The 23,737-nt window shown below is 40.9% G+C and overlaps 1 protein-coding gene across 3 annotated transcripts in view; it reads right to left on the reverse strand.

Annotated features, from left to right (window-relative positions):
* The window catches only part of LRCH1 (leucine rich repeats and calponin homology domain containing 1), a 191,069-nt gene that overhangs the window by 63,988 nt on the left and 103,344 nt on the right, over positions 1–23,737 (reverse strand). For all 3 annotated transcript variants that reach the window (XM_019794939.2, XM_034665182.1, XM_019794940.2), the window contains exon 3: positions 13,286–13,412. In XM_019794939.2, coding sequence (XP_019650498.2) covers positions 13,286–13,412 — 127 coding nt within the window. The remainder of the gene's footprint in view (positions 1–13,285; positions 13,413–23,737) is intronic.

Raw genomic sequence — 23,737 nt, forward strand, 5'->3', positions numbered from 1 at the left:
ACCAAACACTCACAGTTTACTGTGAGAAACCATGACTATTAATGCATCTTTTGGGTGTACTATTTATGTAAGATGGAGTTCTTACTGGAAGGCTGGGAACTTTGTGGACCTAAACACCTTTAAGTACACTGTACAATCAAGACTGTGAGGCATATGGATGATGTCTTCTTTTGCACGGAAACACTAATATCCCATTAATCGTTGATTGGAACCACCTCTCGACACATGCAAAACAAAAGCTATGACATTTATAATCGTATTATTCTCTCCCCCCATCCCACTCTTCCTCCTTCTCTGGAAGCTCTGCTCTGCCCTCGCCCCCCACCCCAGCTACTCTCCAGTCCAGAGCAGCATTCTGTCTCATGAGACACTACGATGGTCTCCTTGACTGGTTCCTTACATTGGTCTCCCCAGATCTATCTTTCACAGAGCTGCCAGACTGTGCGTTTCACTATGTTTTGCAGCTTAGGCATTTGCAAGAGCTCCAGGGAAAGCCATGGGGGTAAAGTCCCCGACTCTGCGGCAGGGCCCAGCAGCTACGGTTCAGGGCTGTTTCTCCAGAACCATCTCTCTGAAAGCCCTCCCTTGCGCCCTCAAGCCATGTCATTACTGATTGTGGTCGCCAGCATGTGCCATGGTGTTTCACGGTCCCATATCTGTTCAGGCTCCTCCCTGTCCCCAATGTTGTCCTTTTGTCTGACCAACATTTAATTCAAGGCTTGCTCTGCTCTGAAACCTTTGTGGAGGTTTCCCCCACTATCCCCCTCTGAACTAACACCCAGGGAGAATGACCTCTTTTTTCCTCTGTGGTCCTGTGCATAATCTATTACAATATTCATATGCTCACACATTTGCCTTCTCTTATGAGCCTGTGAGCTCCTAGATGGAAGATAACCGGGTCTTATTTGCTCCATCTTCCTGCTGCCGAGCAGAATGCCAGGTATAAAGCAAGGGAACAATACATATTGGATGAAATTTCTGAAGTCCATTTATGTTGATACTCTCCTTCTGCCTCATGGCTGGAACCCCAGGATGCTCCAACTTACACTCCAATCCTCGGCAGGTCCTGCTTGAAATGGCAGAACCACAGATATACTTGGGCTAGGTTTGATCTCAACAAGATTGAGCCTTTANATGCTCACACATTTGCCTTCTCTTATGAGCCTGTGAGCTCCTAGATGGAAGAAAACCGGGTCTTATTTGCTCCATCTTCCTGCTGCCGAGCAGAATGCCAGGTATAAAGCAAGGGAACAATACATATTGGATGACATTTCTGAAGTCCATTTATGTTGATACTCTCCTTCTGCCTCATGGCTGGAACCCCAGGATGCTCCAACTTACACCCCAATCCTCGGCAGGTCCTGCTTGAAATGGCAGAACCACAGATATACTTGGGCTAGGTTTGATCTCAACGAGATTGAGCCTTTTAATTCCCCACATCACTTCTGAACCTGCAAAAACTGCCCCTTTACCAGGCAGCAAAGCAGTTTCACACTCACTCAGATGAGGAGAACTGACCCTTGACCCACCCCCAGCAACCCCAGGGCTCCGTGTAAGAGCAGGACTGTGCAGAACGCAGGGGATCACTGCCCTCTGATCTCTTCTCATCTAAAAATCCTCAGGTGACCCGCCCATCTGGCAAGGTCACGAGGCTGCTAAATGAGTATCACCTGGTGAAGGAATAAAACCGCTCGTGCTAAAGGGAATAAAGGAGCCCTCTGCACAGGCTGAGTCTACACAGCGCAACGAGCCGTGGTTCGGCTCTCTGCTCCACATCCGACTGGGGTGAGCTGGCGTGTGACAGGCTCACAACACTGGGCGTTCAAGAGCCTCACCCCCAGGCTGGCTGTTGATGTACCCCTCTTGGTCCTGAAAAGTCACATAAAATTCCACGAAAAAGATCCCTAGTTTAAAAACAAAAACCCACCAGTACATCTGCAGAGAAATAAAAGCTGAAGGAAGTAATTATTGAATTAAAAGGTCCAGAGATTTGTTCAGGCACTTTGAGCCCCTCACTGAGTCAGTAAATAATTCTGCCTTTCTGCATCTACTTCCATATATGAGAAGGAAAAAGTGAAATGCTACCTCTTCCCCAGTACTGTGGCATCTGATCAGTCACAGATATCAACTACCAAATCCTTTCAGTGAAATCTTTATCTTTCTTCACCTCAACCACATCACAAATATGCAAGAGGCACCATTCCATTCTCTTTTAAGAAGAGCCCTCACATAAAGGGTGTATAGTAAGCCCTAGAAATACAGGAGATTAAAGCATTCTATTGGACTCACAGACAGGCACAGTCAGACTGGTGATGGTTGGCGGGAGGGAGGGGGTCGTGGGGGAAGAAATTACGGGAATTTTCCATATCTGGAGAGAAGTTATGTTACCGACATCTATAGTTAAGTTTTTATAAGTCTGTGAGTGACTGCACGAGAAGGACCCTTTGTTCAGTTTATGGGAATCAGTTTTTTGATACGAAACTGACAACTTTCAGAAGTTTCAAGGACAGAATTCTTTAAAAAATCATTATTTTATTTTATTTTATTATTTATCTCGGGGGGGGGCAGAGGGAGAGAGAGTCCCAAGCAGACTCCCTGTTGAGCATGCAGCCTGACACGGGCTCGATCCCAAGACTGGGAGACCACACCCGAGCCTAAACCAAGAGTGGACACTCAACCAACTGAGCCACGCAAGCACCCCACCCGCCCCGCAAAATCGTTCTTTTTAAGAAAAGGAGGGGAGAGAGGAAAACAGAGATAACAGCTATATTTAGGCAGCTTATTCAGAGCACAAAGTCTCAATTCAGTCTTATCCTATTTTTTTGGGTGTACTATATTCACCTTGCATTTTGTTGATTACCCTCTGTTTAGCCGGAAAGGTTCCCTAAATATAAGGTAATTTTTTTCTGACTTATATTTCTAACATAATGGTTTTATCAAGGAAAATCAACCCCCTTCAGCTATATTTAAATGCCTATTTACCAGTAAGGAAAGCAGTTACCCAATTTACACTTAAAAAAAAAATAATGATAAATAGTTTTTCCTTCTGACCTACAGGATAGGACATCTGTAGACAATTAGAAACACAAAGTCCAATTGTCCATTCACATTTTGAAGTGTGTATAGTGAAGGTGAAATTATTTTAATAGTACTCTGCTGTCAGTTATTTCCTGTCCTGCCAAAATAAGGAGAGGAAAATGCCCAGGCAGATTTAGCATGAAAGCAAGGTAACAACTTTTCACTATTGTATAATCAATATTGTAGAAACTATGCAAAACTCCATGGCCTCCCAGTTATGGAACCTTGATAAATTTTAAAGAGCTATGAATTTCATCAGAAAAATAAAAAACCCCATGTCTTCATTAGCTGGGGAACGAGGAGGAGGAAAGAGAGGATAATAGTCTAAATGCTTTGGGTAAGATGTTTCAGTTTAGAACATGAAAAAGCAATATTCCTAGAATGGTCTGTTTCTCTAGAACATGTCCGTCCACATTTAGCCTAAGGTATGGTTTTTTAAATTTGAGTTCATTTTGAAAAGATAACGTTTAGGAAAATAAATTTAATAAATAAATAACATCAATGATTCACACTTCAGCATTTAGTGAGAATTTGCCAAGCTATGAATTCCAGATTCAGTTGCTTCTTACAATAGTCAAATGAATCCCTTCTGAATTATCTATTAGCCCCTAAGCTATATCTTAGAAAATAATTATTATAAGCTTCAGTGAATTGAATTACCATATATTTACTGTTACAATAGTGCAAATGTACAGGCAGGCCAAAAAGAAATCATCATAAACATGTCATAAATATTTACTAATTCTATTCTTTTTTATACAGAAGTGAATCTAATTATTAAATATTAACATAAATACTCATCGTAAGTTTTTGTGGACCAGCCAATCTAATTTAGTCATTGAGATAAAAAACAAAATAGGGAATTTTAACTATGACTTAAAATATACTTTTTCTCCCACTGGTTTAATCAACATGTTTTTAAGAAACCAAAGGGAAAACTTTGGAGTCATTTCATGCCAGCCCTTCCAGGCAATAAAGGAACTCTCTAGAAGTGTTAAATGCACATTGGAGACTAATAGATTCTTGTTATTAAGTGCTAGTTGTTAATTTACCTTCAGGATGCAAAAATGACAAGGATTTAAAACATTAGATTAATTCAGGGATTATTAAGCTAGGTAATGTTCACTTTCAGAAAATAATATAAAAAAAAGAAAAAAACTGTTTTTAAAGGCGTAACCTCTAATGAAAACCAACACAACTACTGCATACTGTGTCAAGATGATCTTGGTTCGGGAAGATGCCCAGTGAGACTGGGCCACACTATGGAAATGCATGTGGTATTCTCATGAGCTACCTTGCTCTGACTCTCAGGTTTTCAAAAACCTAGTGTGTTATACAATTGCTGAAGTCGTATTTTTATATTAAATATAGCTCTTCATTTAACTGAAGGAAATGCAAACATTCTGACAGGAAATTTAAGCTATTAATTCCCATCATGGGGATCATGCTCTTTTTTGGGGGGGGATGTCTGTTGTATGACTCACTGTGTAACTTTAGGTAAATGTCTTAACCTCTCTGTGCCTATGCAAAGAGAAGTGGCAAAATTAAGAAATTTAAATTTTCTTGCGATATTAGGAAAATCCATTTATCACAATAGAAATAATGAAGAGATTTTGAAAGACAGATACTTAACCCACTTAGGAATCATGTCAATTTTGTTTTCTTAGCAATCAGAAACCTCAATGCCTGTAGTCGGAATTTTTTTTTTTTTGAAAGATCGGTATGCTCATTTAAACTCAAGACTTTTCCAAGCAACTACGGGTATGATAAATTACCACCTCCCGACATTTACCGGATGTCTCCTTCCAGTATAAAACTCTACTTCACACCCTTGCACACACTCACAAACATCTGTCCCAACTCAAAGCTCTTCAACAAAATGGACCTTAAACAAGCCATGGATTTCCAACTGTCCCACAGAAACTAGAGACGTTAGGAGGCATCTCCAGAGACTACAAATGGAAAAATGATTATGGAAGACACATGAATTTATGTCTCTCCTACACCTAGCTACAAGGTTGGAATGTTATGGATGAAACTGAAGACGGGATTTTTCTCAGAAGCAGGCCAGTACCCCCTGTGTCTGTAATCAATCCTTGAATTCAAACTCCCCACACAAACAAACATTTCATGAAAAGAGAATAAAAAATCAGATGCCTAGTCAGAGCCAGGAAATGCCCCTTTCTATCAGTTATTACTTGCGTCAGGCTCTGTGAGCTTATTGGTGGTAAGAGCAGGTTTCTGGATCAGGGATACTGCATTCTCTTATACGGAGGTAAGAGCTGGGAGCCACAATTTTCACTTCCTGAGGTGGGGAAAGACAAATTGAAAGAAACCACGCAAGTACTAGAGCATCTCTGGACCCCAGTATATCAGCATGCACAGGGAACCATGAGGAAACTCACCTTCATTGTGCTCTAACTTGGTGTGCTGTCTTCACAGCTGTCTGGGAATCGTAACATAGGCCATTCATATGGCACCTCTTACCAAATATTCAACATGCCTCTTCCTTCAGGCATGGTTTGACAGTAAAGGAACCATGTCTCCAAATGTTAATGTGGTTTTAATGAGTAAAATAAGGGTTAGTCAATACCGGAATATTCTACTGATCTTCCCTGACTGGCTGTAGATCTCCGTGAGGAAACTTCCAGACAGACACTGACCCTATTTTTGTAACATTCATTCTCTGATTGATTCACTTTCGGCTGTTCATGCTCTGCCCCAACTTTAAGGGGAAAACCACTGCAAGGGGAACCAGGAACTCAACAAACAAACAACAAACAAAACATTCTCCCCATCATGTGACACGTCATCTAGAGGAAGACACAACAAGCAGAGCTGTGTGGTGCTGTCATCACACAGAACTGGTTTTCACCCCAGCTCCACCACTCCATAGCCCCATGGCTTTGGATAAGTAATTCTGAAATTCAAATTTGTCTACAGAATGTAGATAATATATCTACCTTGCTGAGTTACTGTCAAGATTATATGCAATAATCCATGTCATGTACCTAGCAGAGTGCCAGGCATACAGCAGGTGTTCAGTAAACGCCAGGGCTTTTTCTCTTTCTCTTACAGAAAGAACAGCCAGATACAAAGACTTACAAAGCAACATATATCCAGATTACAGCTACACCTCTGAGAGTACTGGAGGGACAGAAGTAATTCATAGTAGCCAAGGAAGTCAGGAAGTTCTAGATCTTTCCCATCAGAAATGACCCTGGAGGGGCCAGCTGCACAGAGCTAGGATTCCTTAAATTCTTTTGCACCTTAAACAACATAGAACACTATCCTGGCTTCCCGTGGATTCAAAAAAGGACATCTCGATAGGTGCTTCTTAATGGCTTCTCCATGGAAGGAGCAACACTTGCGTTCCTTTGTTCTCTGCACAATCTCAAATGGCTGGACGATCCAATTACTGCATGGCAATGCTTTTTGTTTTATTTTCAGATAACCGCAGTATACTGAAGATGGTAAGATGGTATTTTCCAACTTTAGTTCTTCTTAAAAATTAGAGAGGACTCCTCCTTTCTTGCAGACAGCTACAGTGCTTTTGTTCTTGTTTTTCAAGCCAATGATGACTGTGGAATACTCACACTTGGAAGAGAAGAGGGTTTACAACTCCATCTAGGATACTCTTTGAGTCTAACGTGATATTTAAAAATATTTCTTCCAAAATAGCTAAACACTGCTCAGAACCTGATAAGCGTAGTGATTTTATCAGCACTTAATTGGCTTCAGGTACTCTGAACGCTTGGGGGCAGGAAGGAGGTGGCTCCCAAATTTTTTAACAAGGTGGTTACCATGTAACTATAAAACAAAAGCCTCCCAAGCAAGTCTAGAATCACTTCAGGCTCTCCGGGGAATTGCTTTCCAACTGATAGCTGAAAATCATCGGACATGGTTACCTACAGTAGCGCTACTATTTTAAGAAAAAAAGAGATGAAAGATAAGTAAGAACGGATGGAAACTAATCTTTTTTTAGTCTGTGACCTTAGGCAAGGCCAGTCACCCCTTGTGGTTAAATAATGGCAATCAATTAAATATTCACCAGCGTCAGAAATAAATGCTTTTCACAAAGACCATGCCTGTTCACACAGTTAAAGAACACAGGCTGCAGAGCTGCCCCACCCACACGTGGCTACTGAGCACGAGAAATGTGGCTGGTCCAACCTATGAGATGCTGTCCGTATAAAATATATGCTGGACTTCAAAGACTTGATATGAAAAAAATATAAAATATCTCATTAATTATATATTGCATACATGCTGAAATAATATTTTGGCCATCCTGCATAAAATAAAAAAATTATTAAAATTAACTTCACTTGCTTTTTTTTTAAAAATATGGCTACCAGTGCATTTAAAATCACATTTGCTGACAGCAATGAGATAACAAAAAAGAAGTAAAAGGCACCCAAATTGGTAAGGAAGAAGTAAAACTATCACTATTTGTAGGTGACATGATACTCTATATAGAAAACCCTAAAAACTCCACCAAAAAACTACTAGAACTGATAAATGAATTCAGTAAAGTCTCAGAATATAAAATCAATGTGCAGAAATCTGTTGCATTTCTATACACAAATAATGAAGCAGCAGAAAGAAAATTGAGAAAATAATCCCATTTACAATTATACCAAAAGTAATAAGATACCTAGAAATAAACCTAACCAAAGAGGAAAAAGACCTGTACTCTAAAAACTATAAAACACTGATGACAAACTGAAGACGACACAAAGAAATGGAAAGACATTCCATGCTCAAGGATTGAAAGAACAAATATTGTTAAAATGTCTATACCACCCAAAGCAATCTACACATTTAATGCAATCCTTATCAAAATACCAACAGCATTTTTCACAGAACTAGAACAAACAATCCTTAAAGTTATATGAAACCACAAAAGACTCCAAAATTGTCAAAGCAATTTTGAAAAAGCAAAACAAAGCTGGAGGCATCACAATTCCAGATTTCAAGTTATATTACAAAGCTGTAGTGATCAAAACAGTATGGCACTGGCACAAAAATAGACATATAGATCAGTGGAACATAATAGAAAACTCAGAAATAAATCCACAATTCCATGGTCAATTAGTCTTTGACAATGCAGATAAGAATATCCAATGGGAAAAAGACAGTCTCTTCAACAAATGGTGTTGGGAAAACTGGACAGTTACATGCAAAACAATGAAACTGGACCACTTTCTGACACCATACACAAAAATTCAAAATGGGTTAAATACCTAAATGTGAGACCTGAAACCATAAAAATCCTCAAAGAGACCACAGGTAGTAAGGTCTCTGACATGAGCCATATCAACATTTTTCTAGATAGGTCTCCTGAGGCAAGGGAAAGCAAAAACAAACTGTTGGTACTACATCAAAATAAAAAGCTTCTGCACAGTGAAGGAAACAATCTACAAAACTAAAAGGCAACCTACTGAATGGGAGAAGATATTTGCAAATGATATATCCAATAAAGGGTTAGTATCCAAAATATGTAAAGAACTTAGGCAACTCAACACCCTAAAAAAAAAATAATCCAATTTGAAAAATGGGCAGAAGACATGAACAGAGATCTCTCCAAAGAAGATGGCCAACAGATGACCTACAGACACATGAAAAGATGCTCAACATCACTCATGATGAGGGAAATGTAAATCAAAACTACAATGAGATATCACCTCACACCTGTCAGAATGGCTAAAATCAAAAACACAAGAAACAACCCATGTTGGAGAGAATGTGGAAAAAAAGGAAACCTTGTGCACTGTTCTTTTTTCAGTGGGATGCAAACTGGTGCAGCCACTCTGGAAAACAGCATAAAATAGAACTACCCTATGATCCAGCAATCACACTACTGGGTAGTGTGAACTACCCTATGATCCAGCAATCACACTACTGGGTATTTACCTAAAGGATATAAAAATACTAGTTCAAAGGGATACATGCACCCCGATGTTTATAGCAGCATTATTTACAATAGCCCAATTATGGAAGCAGCCGAAGTGTCCATCATGATAAATGGTTTTTTTAATGATTTTTTTTAAAAGATTTATTTATTTATTTATTTATTTATTTGACAGAGATAGACAGCCAGCGAGAGAGGGAACACAAGCAGGGGGAGTGGGAGAGGAAGAAGCAGGCTCCCAGCGAAGGAGCCCGATGTGGGACTCGATCCTGGAACGCCGGGATCACATCCTGAGCCGAAGGCAGACACCTAACGACTGTTGCTACCCAGGCGCCCCAACTGATAAATGGTTTAAGGAGATGTGATGTGAGCGTGTGCGCGCGCACGCACACTCTGGAATATCATTCAGCCATAAAAAAGAATGGAATCTTGACATTTTCAAAAACATGAGTGGAACTAGAGAGTGTTATGCTAAGTGAAATAAGTCAGGGAAAGACAAATACCACATGACTTCACTCTGCAGAATTTAAAAAACAAAACAAATGAGCAAAGGAAAAAGAGAGAGAGAGAAACAAGCCAAGAAACAGACTCTTTGCTATAGAGAACAAACTGATGGTTACCAGAGGGGAGGTGGGTGGGGGGGATGGGTGAAATATGTGATGGGGATTAAGGACTGCATTTGTCCTAATAAGTACCGGGTGACATATCAAAGTGCTGAATCACTATATGGTACACCTGAAACTAATATAACACTATGTCAACTACATTGGAATTAAGAATAGCATAGAGAAGGGGAGGCGAGGGGAGGGGAGGAGAGGGGAGAGGAGGGGTGAGGAGGGGAGAGGAGAGAAGAGAACATTTGCTGCTTGCATTATCTTCCCATCAAGCAGTGCTGGTGAGGGTGCTTCAGCTCAGGCCACAAGTCAGCTACAGCACACCGACCTTCTGTACATCACACGCTGTCTCTCTGTTGGGCTTTTTCATTTATAAGATGTCAAGAGCTTGGACTAGATGGCTTTTAAAACCCCCATGGCCCTAACATTCTAGGATTCAAGGATTCAACAGTTATTGCTGGTGGAGAAAAGAAACCGGAGCCAGTTGATGACAGTGCTAATTAGTAGTTAGTCGACACTAAACAGTTAGTGTAACGAAGAGGCAGGGCAGCCCTTGCTAGAGCTGGGCTCCGGACAGGGTGCCTAAGGAAAGCTCAACGGGTCCCTTACAGCCACCCCCTCAGCATGGGTGTCCCGAGGCGGGAGACAGTGCTGTTCCAGCCGCGGTGCGAGCCCAGCAGCTGACGAGAGCACCTAAGGAAAGCCCTGCTCTGGTGTGGGGCTGGCTCCAGGCTCAGCGCACGGGCCACGGCGTCACAGAGGAGCTGGTCTGCAGCTCCCACAGCACAGCGGATGCAGGGCATGCTGTCGGCTTAAGCCCAGGATGCGGTGGGACAGAAACGTGTCCCAGCTGCAAAGAGGTTCCAGCAGACTGACCTCACCTATGAGCCACCCAGCTGTGGGAGCCCAGGAAGTGGGAAAAAACCAACCTGTGATTCATATTGTGTTTGTAAGACTTAATCCAAATTCTAGCAGACCTGGATTTTGTGGTTTATGAGACTCCTAAAAGAAGTATTATTTAAAAAAAAAAAAAAGTATATGACTAGCAGTTTTTTTCTTTTCTTTAAATATTTTTAAAAATCTTAATTATTTGAGACAAAGAAAGAGAGCGAGAGAGAGAGCATGGGGGGCAGGAGCAGAGGGAGAGGGAGAAGCAGACTCCCCTAACGAGCAGGGAGCACGACTTGGGGCTCCATCCCAGGACCCTGAGATCGTGACTTGAGCTGAAGGCAGATGCTTAAATGACTGAGCCACCCAGGCACCCCTGGAAGTTTGCACTTCCTAATCCCATTCATCTATTTCACTCATCCACCTGCCCCCATCCCCTCCAGCAACTGCCAGTTGTTCTCTGTTACTTGTGAGTCTGTTTCTGGTTTTTGTTTGATTTTTTTTTTTTTTTAGATTCCACATATAAGTGAAACCATATGGTATTGGTCTTTCTCTGACTTATTTCATACCCTCTAGGTCCATCTGTGTTGTCACAAATGACAAGATTTCATTCTTTTTTATGGCTGAGTAATATGCCATTGTATGTTCATCTATCGATGGACACAGGTTGTTTCCATATCTTGGCTATTGTAAATAATGCTGCAATCAACATAGGTATGCATGTATTTTTTCAAATTAGTGTTTTTGTATTCTTTGGGTAAATACTCAGTAGTGGAATTATCGGATCATATGGTAATTCTACTTTTAATTTTTTGAGGAATTTCCATACTGTTTTCCATAGTGGCTGCATTAATTGACATTCCCAACAGTGTGGGAAGATTCCCTTTATTCCACATCCTTGCCAACACTTGTTATTTTTTGTCTTTTTAATACTAGCAATTCTGACTGGTATGAGGTGTTATTGTGGTTCTGACTTGCATTTCCCTGATGATCAGTGATATTGAGCACCTTTCTATGTGTCTGTTTGCCATCTATATGTCTTCTTTGGAAAAACTTCTATTCAGGTCCTCTGCCCATTTTTTATTCAGATTTCTTTTTTTGCTGTTGTTGAGTTGTACGGGTTCTTTATATATTTTGGATATTACCTCCTTATTGAATAAATCAGTTGCAGATATATTCTCCCATTCACTAGGTTGCTTTTTTGTTTTGTTAATAGTTTCCTTTGCTGTGCAAAAGCTTTTTATTTTGGTGTAGACTCAATAATTTTTTAAAAATATTTATTTATTTGAGACAGAGACAATGAGAGAGAGCATGAAATGGGGCAGAGTTAGAGGGAGAAGCAGACTCCCTCCTGAGCAGAGAGCTTGATGTGGGACTTGATCCTGGGACTTCAGGATCGTGACCTGAGCCGAAGGCAGTCACTCAACCAACTGAGCTACCCAGGCACCCCTCAATAATTTATTTTTGCTTTTGTTTTCCCTTACCTAAGGAGACATAATCCATAAATACATCACTAAGGCTATTTGATGTCTAAGAGAGTACTGCCTGTTTTCTTTTAGGGGTTTCATAGTTTCAGTTCTCACATTTATGTCTTTAATCCATTTTGAGTTTATTTTTGTGTATAGTTTAAGAAAGTGGTCCAGTTTTGTTCTTTTACATGTAGCTGTCCAGTTTTCCTAATACCATTAATTGAAAAGACTGTCTTTTCCTCATTGTATATTCTTGCCTTCTTTGTCACAGATGAACTGACCATATAAGCATGGGTTTATTTCTGGGCAGTCTATCCTTTTCCACTGATCTATGTGTCTATTTTTGTGCCAGTACCCTACTGTTTTGATTACCACAACTTTGTGGCATACCTTGAAATCTGGGATTATGATACCTCCGGTTTTGTTCTTCTTTCTCAAGATGGCTTGGCTATTTGAGAAGACCCCTGCATCTTCATAACCAATTCCAACTTTGGTGTGAGCTGGTTGGAATGGGTTTCAGATACTACTATCACATAAGCCCTGAGGAATACACTCCTTCTTTACCTTTAATGCCTTTATACAGCAATAACACATTTCTATACTAAAATCAAAGCTGATACAAATATGACATGGGTGCTATCACTTTCCCAGCCAACTCCCCATGCAGACATGATGAAGGGGTCATAGCACTCTCTATCTGGGCCTCACAAGTCATCACCATAGTGTCCCACGTGGCCCCAAAGAAATTAACTGAAGTTGGCACACAAGAGAAAAGTTATTGGCCATAGACTCAGGTGCACACTTACAAACCCATCTTCACCCATAAAGTTTTCTTTTTTTCTTTTTTTTTCCGTCTCTGGGGATATGGTCACATTTTAGATTTCATCAAGTTGGGGCAATGGTTACTAAAACCCTTACAAGGATCAGAGCACTCCGTTCTTTCTGAATCGAGTATTTATATTCATAAAGTATGGCCTACTAACTTATTTGTACATCATTTTGCCAGTTTATCCATAATTTGTCACAAATTTATATGCAATCTGAAAAAAAAAATGATCTAACTACCACATGATAACCTGCAAACTTCAGGAACTGTAAATCCTGTGAACTTCAGGAAGTGTAAATACAGGAAACCTGTAAATCGCAGGAACTGTGTCTGCCACAGCAAGGCCAAGATTGTTCCTCTCCCCACTTAATGTCTTTATCATACACCGCCCCCCCAACATAGGTGCCTCCCTGTCCAATGGCAGCGAAAAGTCTTTCTGACTACCTTGATAGACTAGGATTAGTAAAAAACAGCATCTTAAAAATCAGTAACATACCAACTCCATCAACTGTTTGAGCTGACCTATCTCTTCTGGCAGCGATCCAAGTTTGTTGTTACTTGCGATTAAGACTTTGAGAGGCAGACCACACAGGCAGGCAGGCAGGGCAGACAGCTGATTTCGACTGCAAAGACAGTACAAGAACACAGGTGAACATACAGGCCACTCCATGCCGTTTCTGAATGTTTGTGAGTCAGCAAGAAGAGAGGAGTGATCCGAGAAGACATTTTACAAATACAAACGGTCCAATGAAGTTTCTGCATGTGTCATAAATCCCAAGTATAGAAGATAATAAAATAGATTTCTAAGAAAGAAAGGCAGGGGCCCCTGGGTGGCTCAGGCCAGTTGAGAGTCTGACTCTTGATTTCGGCTCAGGTCATGGTCTCAGGGTCCTGGAATGGAGCTCAGTGGGGAGTCTGCTTCTCTTTCTCCCTCTCCCTCTGCCCCTCCCCTGACTCTGCACATGCTATAAATTAATTAATTGATTAATTAAATCTGTAAAAAGAAAAAGAAAGGCATAGGCAGTTCTGCGGGAAACAACTTTTTCCAGCACGAGGAGCCCCATCAAACCCACGCAGAAGCTGAGTCCTTGGCCAGCCCAGAGGCAGATGGGCATCACGCCCTGTGCCTCCAAGAGCAACAGGAAGCTGGTGGCAACTGTTCTCTCCCTGACAATGTGAGCAGGAAACTCAGCAAGATCCAAGCACCACAAAGGCATCCTCCCGTCCATGTGATGGGGAAGATCATTTTGATGCAACTTATAAAAGACCCCCAGCCTGATTTCCAACATTTTGACTCTGCTTCCTTTTGCTAACACAAGAGCCACTATGGTTAAGGTCTATTTCGGTGTCTGCAAGGGAACTAATTAAAAGAAGAAAAAAAAGGCTGGGGCGCCTGGGTGGCTCAGTCAGTTAAGCGTCTGACTTTGGCTCAGGTCACGGTCCGAGGGTCCTGGAATTGAGCTCCGCATGGGGCTCCCTGCTCAGCAGGGAGCTCCCTCTCCATCTGCCCCTCCCTCAGCTCATTCTCTCTCTCTCTCTCTCTCTCTCAAATATATATATAGATAGATAGATAGAAAGATAGATAGATAGATAGATAGATAGATAGATAGATAGATAAAATTTTAAAAAAAAAGAAGAAGAAGAAGAAAGTAAAGTTGGCCTCAGGCAAAAGTGATGCTGGAGCTCGAGGGGTTCAGTTTCACAGAGGGTGGGTCCAGGTCTCACTTCAGCTTTGCATGAAAAGGTTTTCTACCAAGAAGTGTCTGAACTTCCTATCATCAGTGCTTAGTTTTCCTGAGAAATGGGAAAATATGGATAAGTGAAATGCATGAACCATCTTATTATGTCAGCCATTTATTTCAACCTCCTCTCCCACAAAAAGCCCCTTTCCTGCCATCAAGTAAGGAGATAGATGGTTTTCAGTTTCCCTGCCTTTCTTTCCCCGCCATTCTGCCGATGAAGCCAATGGCCAGGCCATGAAATATCTAAAAACCTGTTTGTCATGTTACTGCAACTATTCAGAACTTCTTGTGTGTGTGTGTGCGCACATGCACGAAGCTTCCGAGGCTGTGGTACAGTGTGCGTGTGTTTATGGGCACACAGAAATCAGTGTGTGTGAGAGGAAGGGGGACACAGCCTGAAAACACACCAAAATGTTATCAGTAGTCCTTTGAAGGAGATTAGGTACAATGAGTGTCTTTTTATTTTCTTCCTTATACTTTGCTGAATTTTCCAAAATTCCTACAAAGTGCTTTTATAATTAAGAAATAAGTATCACAGGGCGCCTGGATGGCTCAGTCCATTAAACGTCCAACTCTTGGTTTCAACTCAGTTCGTGATCTCAGGTGTGTGGGATGGAGCCCTGTACTGGGCTCAGCGGGGAGCCTGCTTCTCTTCCTCTGCACCCCCCACTTGCATGCTCTCTCTCATGCACTCTCTCTCTTTAAAATAAATAAATACATCTTAAAAAAAGAAATAAGTATCACTATAAAAAGATAAACTTCATCTGTATACTAGTTACATGGGTGCTTCTATTTGTGAAAATTCACTGAGATGTATAATTATGTGATGCGCACTTTTCTGTATGTATTATATTTCAATTAGAGGTTTTACTCCCCTACTCCCCCATATAAGGAGGTGGGAATTATATGGCTAAATAAAGCGCATCTCTAGCTGATGGGCTGAGAAAGAACCTTTCTAGGGACTCCTGGGTGGTGCAGTTGGTTAAGCATCTGCCTTCGGCTCAGGTCATGATCCCAGGGTCCTGGGATCAAGCCCCACATGGAGCCCCTTGCTCAGCGGGGCGTCTGCTTCTGCCCCTCCCCCCTCACTCACTCTCTCTCAAATAAATAATGAAATCTTAAGAAAAAAAAAATTTTTCTAATGTGGGTGCTCCCCTGTAACTGCCCTGATATCTCTTCTGCTCCAGGTACCCAATGCCTGGGTAATAGGGTTTTATCAAAAAAAGATACAATCAATCATCCCTCCATTGCCCAGATCTGCAAAGAGAGCTATTTCCAGAAAGGAGCAGGAGAGAGGTTTCTCTAAGACAGTCCAGCAGAGGGACAGAGGAGATTGAAAGCCGTATGGGGGTAGAGGGTGTCCCTGGCACTGGAAGGACCAGCTGGCTCTTCACTTCCCCCTGGTTAGAGTGACAGGTGAAAATAAGGGTGATGGGTGTGCCCTGGCACCTTCTCCTGTCTCTGAGGGCAGTGTAACGGAAACGAGGGCTACCAGCCTGTCTTCCAGCCTCTGACATCCACCCACAGGAGCCCAGTGGGGCTATTCTGGCTGGTTGACAGGGACTTTCTGGTGCTCTAATGGGAGGGCTTTCTTCAAGCTCCTTAAAAAGCTCCTTAGACACTACCTCCGGAAAAAAGAACGAAGTTTATTAAAAGGTGGCAAGTAAATAATTTGGAATGTAATTTGTGGTTATAAAATATTTATTAATATGTAATTTCATAAAGTGAGGACTGGTTACTTAAAACGTTAAAGCAATTTTTTTGGAGCCATATTTAAACTTCCTTTTGAAGAGAAGATAAGGAAACAAAGATTAGTATTTTCAAAAATTTCTACATTTTTATTTTCATAGAATTAACAATTACAGTTGAAGATTCTTCCTGTGTTTTTTGCTTGGAAACTCAGATTTAAATGATTTCCAGTCTCACCATAATGCAGGCGTCTCATCAGATTAACAGATATTGAACCAGGAGAGCCATTTATCATACCATTTAAGCAATGCAATGAAGGCTCTGCTCACTCAAAAGCATGGTATTTGAGATTACATGGGATTATGCTCATGGGAACGCTAAGGTGGATACTAATTTAAAATAAAAAAAATTTAAGCATTTTAAATTTAAAATGTTAGTATTAATTTTAAATTTAAGCATTTTAAATTTAAGCATAATTAAATGTAAGCACGATTTCTTTGATGGAGCTACAAGCTTTTTGTGCTAAAAGTTGCTGATGGAATAGCCTGTTTATGCCCCCACACTATACTGTAGTCAATCACCTGTAGATAAATCCAGATGCCAGAACTTTAGTTATAATACAGCACGCTACAAACCTGGGTCACATTTCTTCTATTTCATTGATCCATTCTGTCAGGCTCAACTTCATATATTTTATCTCAGGATGTTCCCGTATGACTTGTAATTTCCCCAATAGAAAAAGGAAATATACATGCACACAAAAACCCATTAGCCGTCCAGTGAATATTTATAAAGGACAGGAGAAACTCCACTCCTTTTAATCCTCTACCGTGAAAGACCACATGGGTAGCCTGAGTTTTTTGAAACCACTCATCTGGCAGCAATTTTTCTCAAGCAAATAAGAGCCTCAGGCCTCAAACAACTATCTTGCTCCCCACTTGTCTCCTGCTGGCCTCAGTGCTAAAAACGGGCCCTTCACGGAAAGAATGTTTAAAATAAGGCCATGTAGTGTCTAATAAGGTAAAGGCCAACATTTATATTCAAATCTACCCCGTAAGCTCCACCTGAAAGCAAAATTTAAAAAAAAAATTTTTTTTAACTTGCTCATTACAGTAGATTAAATTAGTGGGGGAAAAGGGCCACTCATTCAGAAGCAGAAATTACAGATTTGGTCATGGCAGCCCGAGCCTTCCTTCCCAGCATCTCTTGTCACTCTCCCCGCCCCCCCAGTCTGGGTGGAGGATGATGGCACAGGGAGAGAGGAGGAGGGGCGGGAAGACCTTAGGCTTTTACCCGGCCGTGTTTATTGCTAATGTTTCCTCTTCCATCATTCTCAATTAAATACTCTGTACTAGATTTATTGGTCTATTTCCTCATGTCAAGATGAAACAAGGCAGCTCAACATAATTTGAACACTTCTGATAGCTTTAGTTTACAGGATAAATTTCTCTTGGCTTCAAGTACCCACTATCCCTCACTTATCCTAATTCCCAAATTAAGGAATTTGCAAACCAAGTCACCTCCATATGGTTTTACTGTTAGAGAGTCCTAATTTAATATGTTTTGACTATGGCACTTATTAATATCCATGTTTTCAGACTTAATGGTGGTATTTAACATTATTTGTTATTGGTTTATCAGAAAGCTATTTTTCCTAAAGTTTATCAGAAAGCTATTTTTCCTAAAGTATGTGATGATAAAAAAAATTCTATATTCTTACATGTGATTTTATTATCAGGGTATCATATTTTTTTTATTCTACTGGAATAGCGTATGGGTTCTTTTTAGTGTATGATTCACTCAATAATTGAGGGTAGAACTCCCTCAGCAGAAAATAATTTATAGCAAGACTTCTGTAACATACTCACCTACTCAACTGGTGAAAAGTTCAGCAACTATAGAATTAGAAGGCCTGGCTTCAAATCTCGTCTCTGCCACAAACGTTTAGTTTAAGTAAAACATTTAACCCCTCTGGTTTTGTCGTCCTTAAAACATAGATAATAATACTTATCTAACACAAGACATGAGATTAGGGATGCAAATGTGCGCAGCCCAACATTAAATCTTTACATAAAGATGAAACCATGCCCGACCGCTAATGTGGCAAAAGCAGTGGGGACGGGACCAAAAAGAGCGCCTGTGTGCTTAGCTCGGTTTTAGTTACTTATTTTATTTCCTAACTGCTAAAATTTCAGCCACTTTTAAAATATGGTTTCATGTTCCATTCATCGAAAACATATACCAATTAAACATAAAGATGCTCACTCCAAGGCATGCGGGCTAGGACCAGGCTGGGCTATACAATTTCAGGTTAAGAGAAACCAAGTAGGGGCGCCTGGGCGGCACAGCTGTTAAGCGTCTGCCTTCGGCTCAGGGTGTGATCCCGGCGTTATGGGATCGAGCCCCACATCAGGCTCCTCCGCTGTGAGCTTGCTTCTTCCTCTCCCAACTCCCCCTGCTTGTGTTCCCTCTCTCGCTGGCTGTCTCTATCTCTGTTAAATAAATAAATAAAATCTTTAAGAAAAAAAAAAAAAAAGAGAAACCAAGTAAACTAACACTAGCACCTAGACTAGCACCTACGAGCACATGACCGGCTTTCTCTCCCCAAATGCCAGATTCCTACTATTTCTCTGAGAAAACATGAATACCCAGGAGTTACCATCTTCATTTACTGTTTGGTTTCTGAACAGTAACAGAAATCATGATGTGAGATCCTTAACCATCGCAAGCCTAGTCAGAAAATGCCCCAGCTCCACCTAAAAAGCCAGAGAGAAAGCAGGGCAGGTTTCATGGTGTGGACACTCTGGGCTCCCCTTCTAGGAGTCTTGGCTGGGGGGGAAGGAAGAAACAAGTATGCGGTCGTTATTACTACTGTTCGTGTTTTTCTATGCTTGGGGTGTGACCTCCAGGAGACAGCAGTTATTTTGCTTTAACCAACCAAGCAAGTTTCCTTTCAAAGGATACCTCACCTAATTTTGTGTTTATGGGTTCTTCTGGGGTTTTTTTTGTTTGTTTTGCATACCCTGTTCACCTTTCATTCAAGGCAGAGTAAATGTTTTATGGTTTTTTTCTCTTTTGCATATGACACTTGACTGTTAATTGTCTTTATACACACACATTAGTGAACAATATCTATAGAGAACCATTTCCTTTTTCCTGCTGGCTCCATTCTGAAAAACCCACCATGGCAAAATGTCTCACCCTCACTTCCCCTGATGACAGAGTACTTCCCCTTCATCACCAGCCGTCCCCCTGCATTCCCACCATCAGCAGATGCCTGCGACACTTTCCAACAACCACCAGAGCCTTGCTTCAAGTTGCCTAGCATATTTTGGTGGACTTCAATGTTATAAATACAAATTACATGAATACCATTTTCATCATGTTTTACATGAAATTTGTAATGCAGTCATGCGATTCAGATTTCGGGCATGCACAGAAGCTGGGCACCTACGCTGAAACTGAACTTTGAAAGCAGTTATGCTGTCTACAACTTAAGGGTGGCCATCACCTGAAAACTTAAAATGTTTCAAGACCAGGAACACAGAATCATCCTTCCACCTGAATTGTGAACCAGCTGTTGAACACTATACCAATCCGTTTCACATTCTACACACGTGAAGGCCATGTCTGGAGAAGCGAAAGGGTCAGCTTCAGAAAAGAGGACTGAAAGAGAAGCAAGAAGCAAAAAGTGTCTACAGCAGCTCAGAATTCAGGCCAAAGGCTGCACCAGCCCTCCGGCTGTGCATTTTCGCGTGCATACCTGCACCATATTTGGCCACTGCAACTGAACCCGGTTCCCACAATAACAGCCTATCAGTCTCCTCCTGAGTGTAAATAAAGCCTTGCTTAAAATACTCCACTTTTTTATACTTTCCATGGCCGGCAACCACCACTGCCGATGTCTGTAATTAGATTTCAAAGTGTAATTATTGATAGCGTGCCCCTTCTCAGTTAGTTCCTATCCTTTCTTCTCAGAGCTCGTCAATTCTAAAAGGACGAGGCTCTAAAAACCATGACTTTAAATTTCCTCTTTAATAGTTTCCCATGCCCTTCCTTCACTCGAAAATGGAGCTAAGTGTTCAAAATCAAAGAAGCATTGGATGTTCAAAGAGAATGCAATCTCAGATGTCAGCAAGAATACTAATCTGCTAAACACCTTCAGAAGCAAGAATGTAGATTTGGGGTTTTAAGTATTAAGGCTGTAGGGGCACCTGGGTGGCTCAGTCAGTTAAGCATCTGACTCTTAATCTCAGCTCAGGTCTTGATCTCAGGGTTGTGAGTTCAAGCCCTGCATTGGGGCTACTTAAAAAATATAAATAAACAAAATAAAAAATATTAAGCCTGTAGAGGCCTGAGCCCTATGTCCTAAAAGACACCACTGTGCAAAACGCTGTTGCTGGCATATAGGCAAACCACCACTAAATGGCGAAGAAGGATGTACTGGCACTGAAGAGAATTCTTCCACTTTTTGGAGTCATGTTCCAGGTAGAATGGACACTAGCTTCCTATTACCAGGCAAGGATGCCCACCTTACCCACCTTCTCCTCCATGCGACTCTACCAAGCCAAAATGTTACTTTAACATTTTTCCTCCACCCAAAGAGACAAGGATATCCATATTGACTTAAGGGAGAACAGGCTGCCCAGATCAACTTCCACCCTGGGACACTGAGTGAATGCAAAACAGTCATAATAAAATTTAAGATGCCTGAACATTTTTTAACATTTTTTTCTATCATTTAAAGACAGATGTCTCTTCATATATTTCTAGGCATTTTTGAACGCTGATGGAATTGCATGAATATAATTCTATACACAACCTCTTTTTTCTACTTATCCTTCTGAGGAAATGAGGCTTCATTAGAGTTCCTATCATGTAGGAGCTTGACAGCCTATAATAACAAAGTTCCATTTAACTGCTCTAATACTTTTACAGATCAGCACCATATCCACGTTACTAACAATACGAGAAAATCTACTTACTTTACGAGATCTTTCGCACTCTTTTTCTTAAGCCATATTGCAACAGATATGACATAGCATATCACAAACCTGATTTGACAATTTAAGAAACATTTCTTGGGTCGTCACTGTCCTAGGCACTTAGACAACTACTATTTTATTTACATTCACAACAATCATACAATATAAGCATTAAGCCCCCCACTGTTCAGATGCAAAAGCTGATGTTGTTCAGAGGGTTTAAAGAACTTGCTCCAAGTTGCCTAGCTAGGGAGTTGCTCTGTGCTGTGTGGTTTCAAACCAGGTGGGTCAGGCTTCATATCAATGTCTGTGATCTTCCTCAATACAACACAGCCTATTTCCATTGACTTTGGAATAAAAAGTGAAGGGAAACCAGGAAAACTGTAGAAGAGGACCCCAAATTCCTCGCAGGAGGCAATGAGATGCTAGACTAGTCGTTCAAGGATTAATTTCTATGAAAAAGGACAGAGGACAGGGTCAAAGATAATTTCTGAGATTCCAAGCTAGGGGGCTGAAGAAAAATGGGAGCGTGGACAGGAACAAAGATGCTAATTTGGGAAAGAAGAAAATGAGCTTACTTTAGCAGATGATGAATTCTGAGGAGTCAATAAGCATCTAAGAGGAACTGAATTTTAAGCAATTGGGAAAATGAGGACGAATGTCCAAATGACTTCAGGGGACAGAGCATATATTTGGGACACAAAGAATGGGTCTGAGAGAGAAGACTTAAGGATCAAAGATTGAGTTTTGGGGAATTCTAGTGCTAAGGTGCAGAGAGCGAAAGAACATCCAGATAGGGGAATAAAGAAGAGACAGAAAGACACAGAAAGCAAGCAGGAAATCCTGTGACCAAATTCAGGAAGGACGGTGCCATGGTGTCAAATGCTGACAGGAAGTCAATTATTTGTCTACACTACTGAGTGCCTGCTCTGCTCAAGAGCCTGTTCTAAATTCTGAGAAAATATGAAATGGATATGAACCCTAAAACTTAGCCCTTCACAAGATTAGGCAACATCTCTCTGAGCTGATGTCCCACTTGAACATCGGACATTTATTTTAAAAACGCTGTAGCAGCAGGTATTTCCTACTGGGTGTCTCAAGACAGAAGATAAAAGATTAGTGACTCTTAGCAAATAAAGTGAGGCTTCCTTTATGGATGCTCTCCTGTAAGGGGGAGCGAAGGAGGCCAGGCTCATCCTAACAACTCTGTAAACAAGTGTCTGCAGATTTTGGGCCCCACTGTCAATTGCTCAAAGGCTGCCTCTGCCCAAGATTCTAGGCTGTTCTCTCCTCTTGGTAAGGAGGTCACAGTGGTCTCTCCCTGGAAATAACATACGGGAGAGAGGGCCCACTACTCCTAACAGTTTACTTAAGTTTCCGGAAGGTCACCCATTCAAATGCCTGGCCAGACAAAGGTACACATGTTGCCCTCAGAGCACAAGCTCTGCCTCTTCAGTCCTGCCCCGCCACCCACCAGCACACACACAGCCTCTCACAGGCTTTGGGACACAGGTAATGCAAGAAGAGTTTCATAATCCCCAGTGAATACCACTGCTTAATTTTTTTCTTCTGCTTACTATCCTGTTCAAATAGTTCATAAAGCTGCACAATTCTCGCATGCAGTGATATAAATGAAATTATTTAGCATATCAGGAAAATCATAACTCATTTTGAAACGGGCAGAAATCATTGTTTGGGGTCTTGTCTAGTATACCCTTCAAGGTTCGCTCTGCCTTTCATTGTCTGAGTTATCTTACAGCCCTGTAACTTGTTGTAAAACCGACTGATAGGAAGGCAAATAATTTTTGTGCACAGAAGCACAGACAAATTGTGATGAGTGTGGCAGGACTGCAAATGATGACAGCCGTCTTGCAACTATACATAAATTCATTTCAGCCAGCCCACTAGTGTGTGTGTGTGTGTGTGTGTGTGTGTGTGTGTGTGTGTGTGTGTGTCTGCCCACGCGCTGAATTCTCCCTTAAACAGGCTATCTTACTGGCTCCTTCGTTAATTTGAATTATATACAATCTTTGATGGATGTTATATTTGTATGAGAGTCCTGATTTTATCCTTCTTTTAAAGAATTACCCTTTAACAGGTAATTATTTCAACTATAGGGATGTGGCATTTCAACAATAAAATTTCAGTGCAGACAGTTTAAAGACTCTTTCAGCTGCTTCAGACTTCTGGTCAAGGTCATTCTTTTCTTCATTATATAATATTGAGCTCTCAGAACCTCTGCAAAAAATCCTCTCATCCCCTACAAAAAAAGTTCAATCCTATAAAGAAAGGAACTGGGGAAAAGGAAAAAAAAAAAAATTATAAGCAAATGTCACAAAATATGAGCAATTAAATATTTGAGTACTGGCGAACGACTGATATATTGTTTATACTTTGCACTACTTAATTTTTTCTCAAAAAATTGCATATTTTACTTGATAGCTAATAAATAATAATAAACAAATATTTATATATATATTTTAACGTACTAAATAAAAAATAAATCAGCTCGGATGGCAGTCTGTGTAACAC

This window comes from Ailuropoda melanoleuca, chromosome 7 (genome assembly GCF_002007445.2).
Source record: "Ailuropoda melanoleuca isolate Jingjing chromosome 7, ASM200744v2, whole genome shotgun sequence".
NCBI classification, from domain to species: Eukaryota; Metazoa; Chordata; class Mammalia; order Carnivora; family Ursidae; genus Ailuropoda; species Ailuropoda melanoleuca.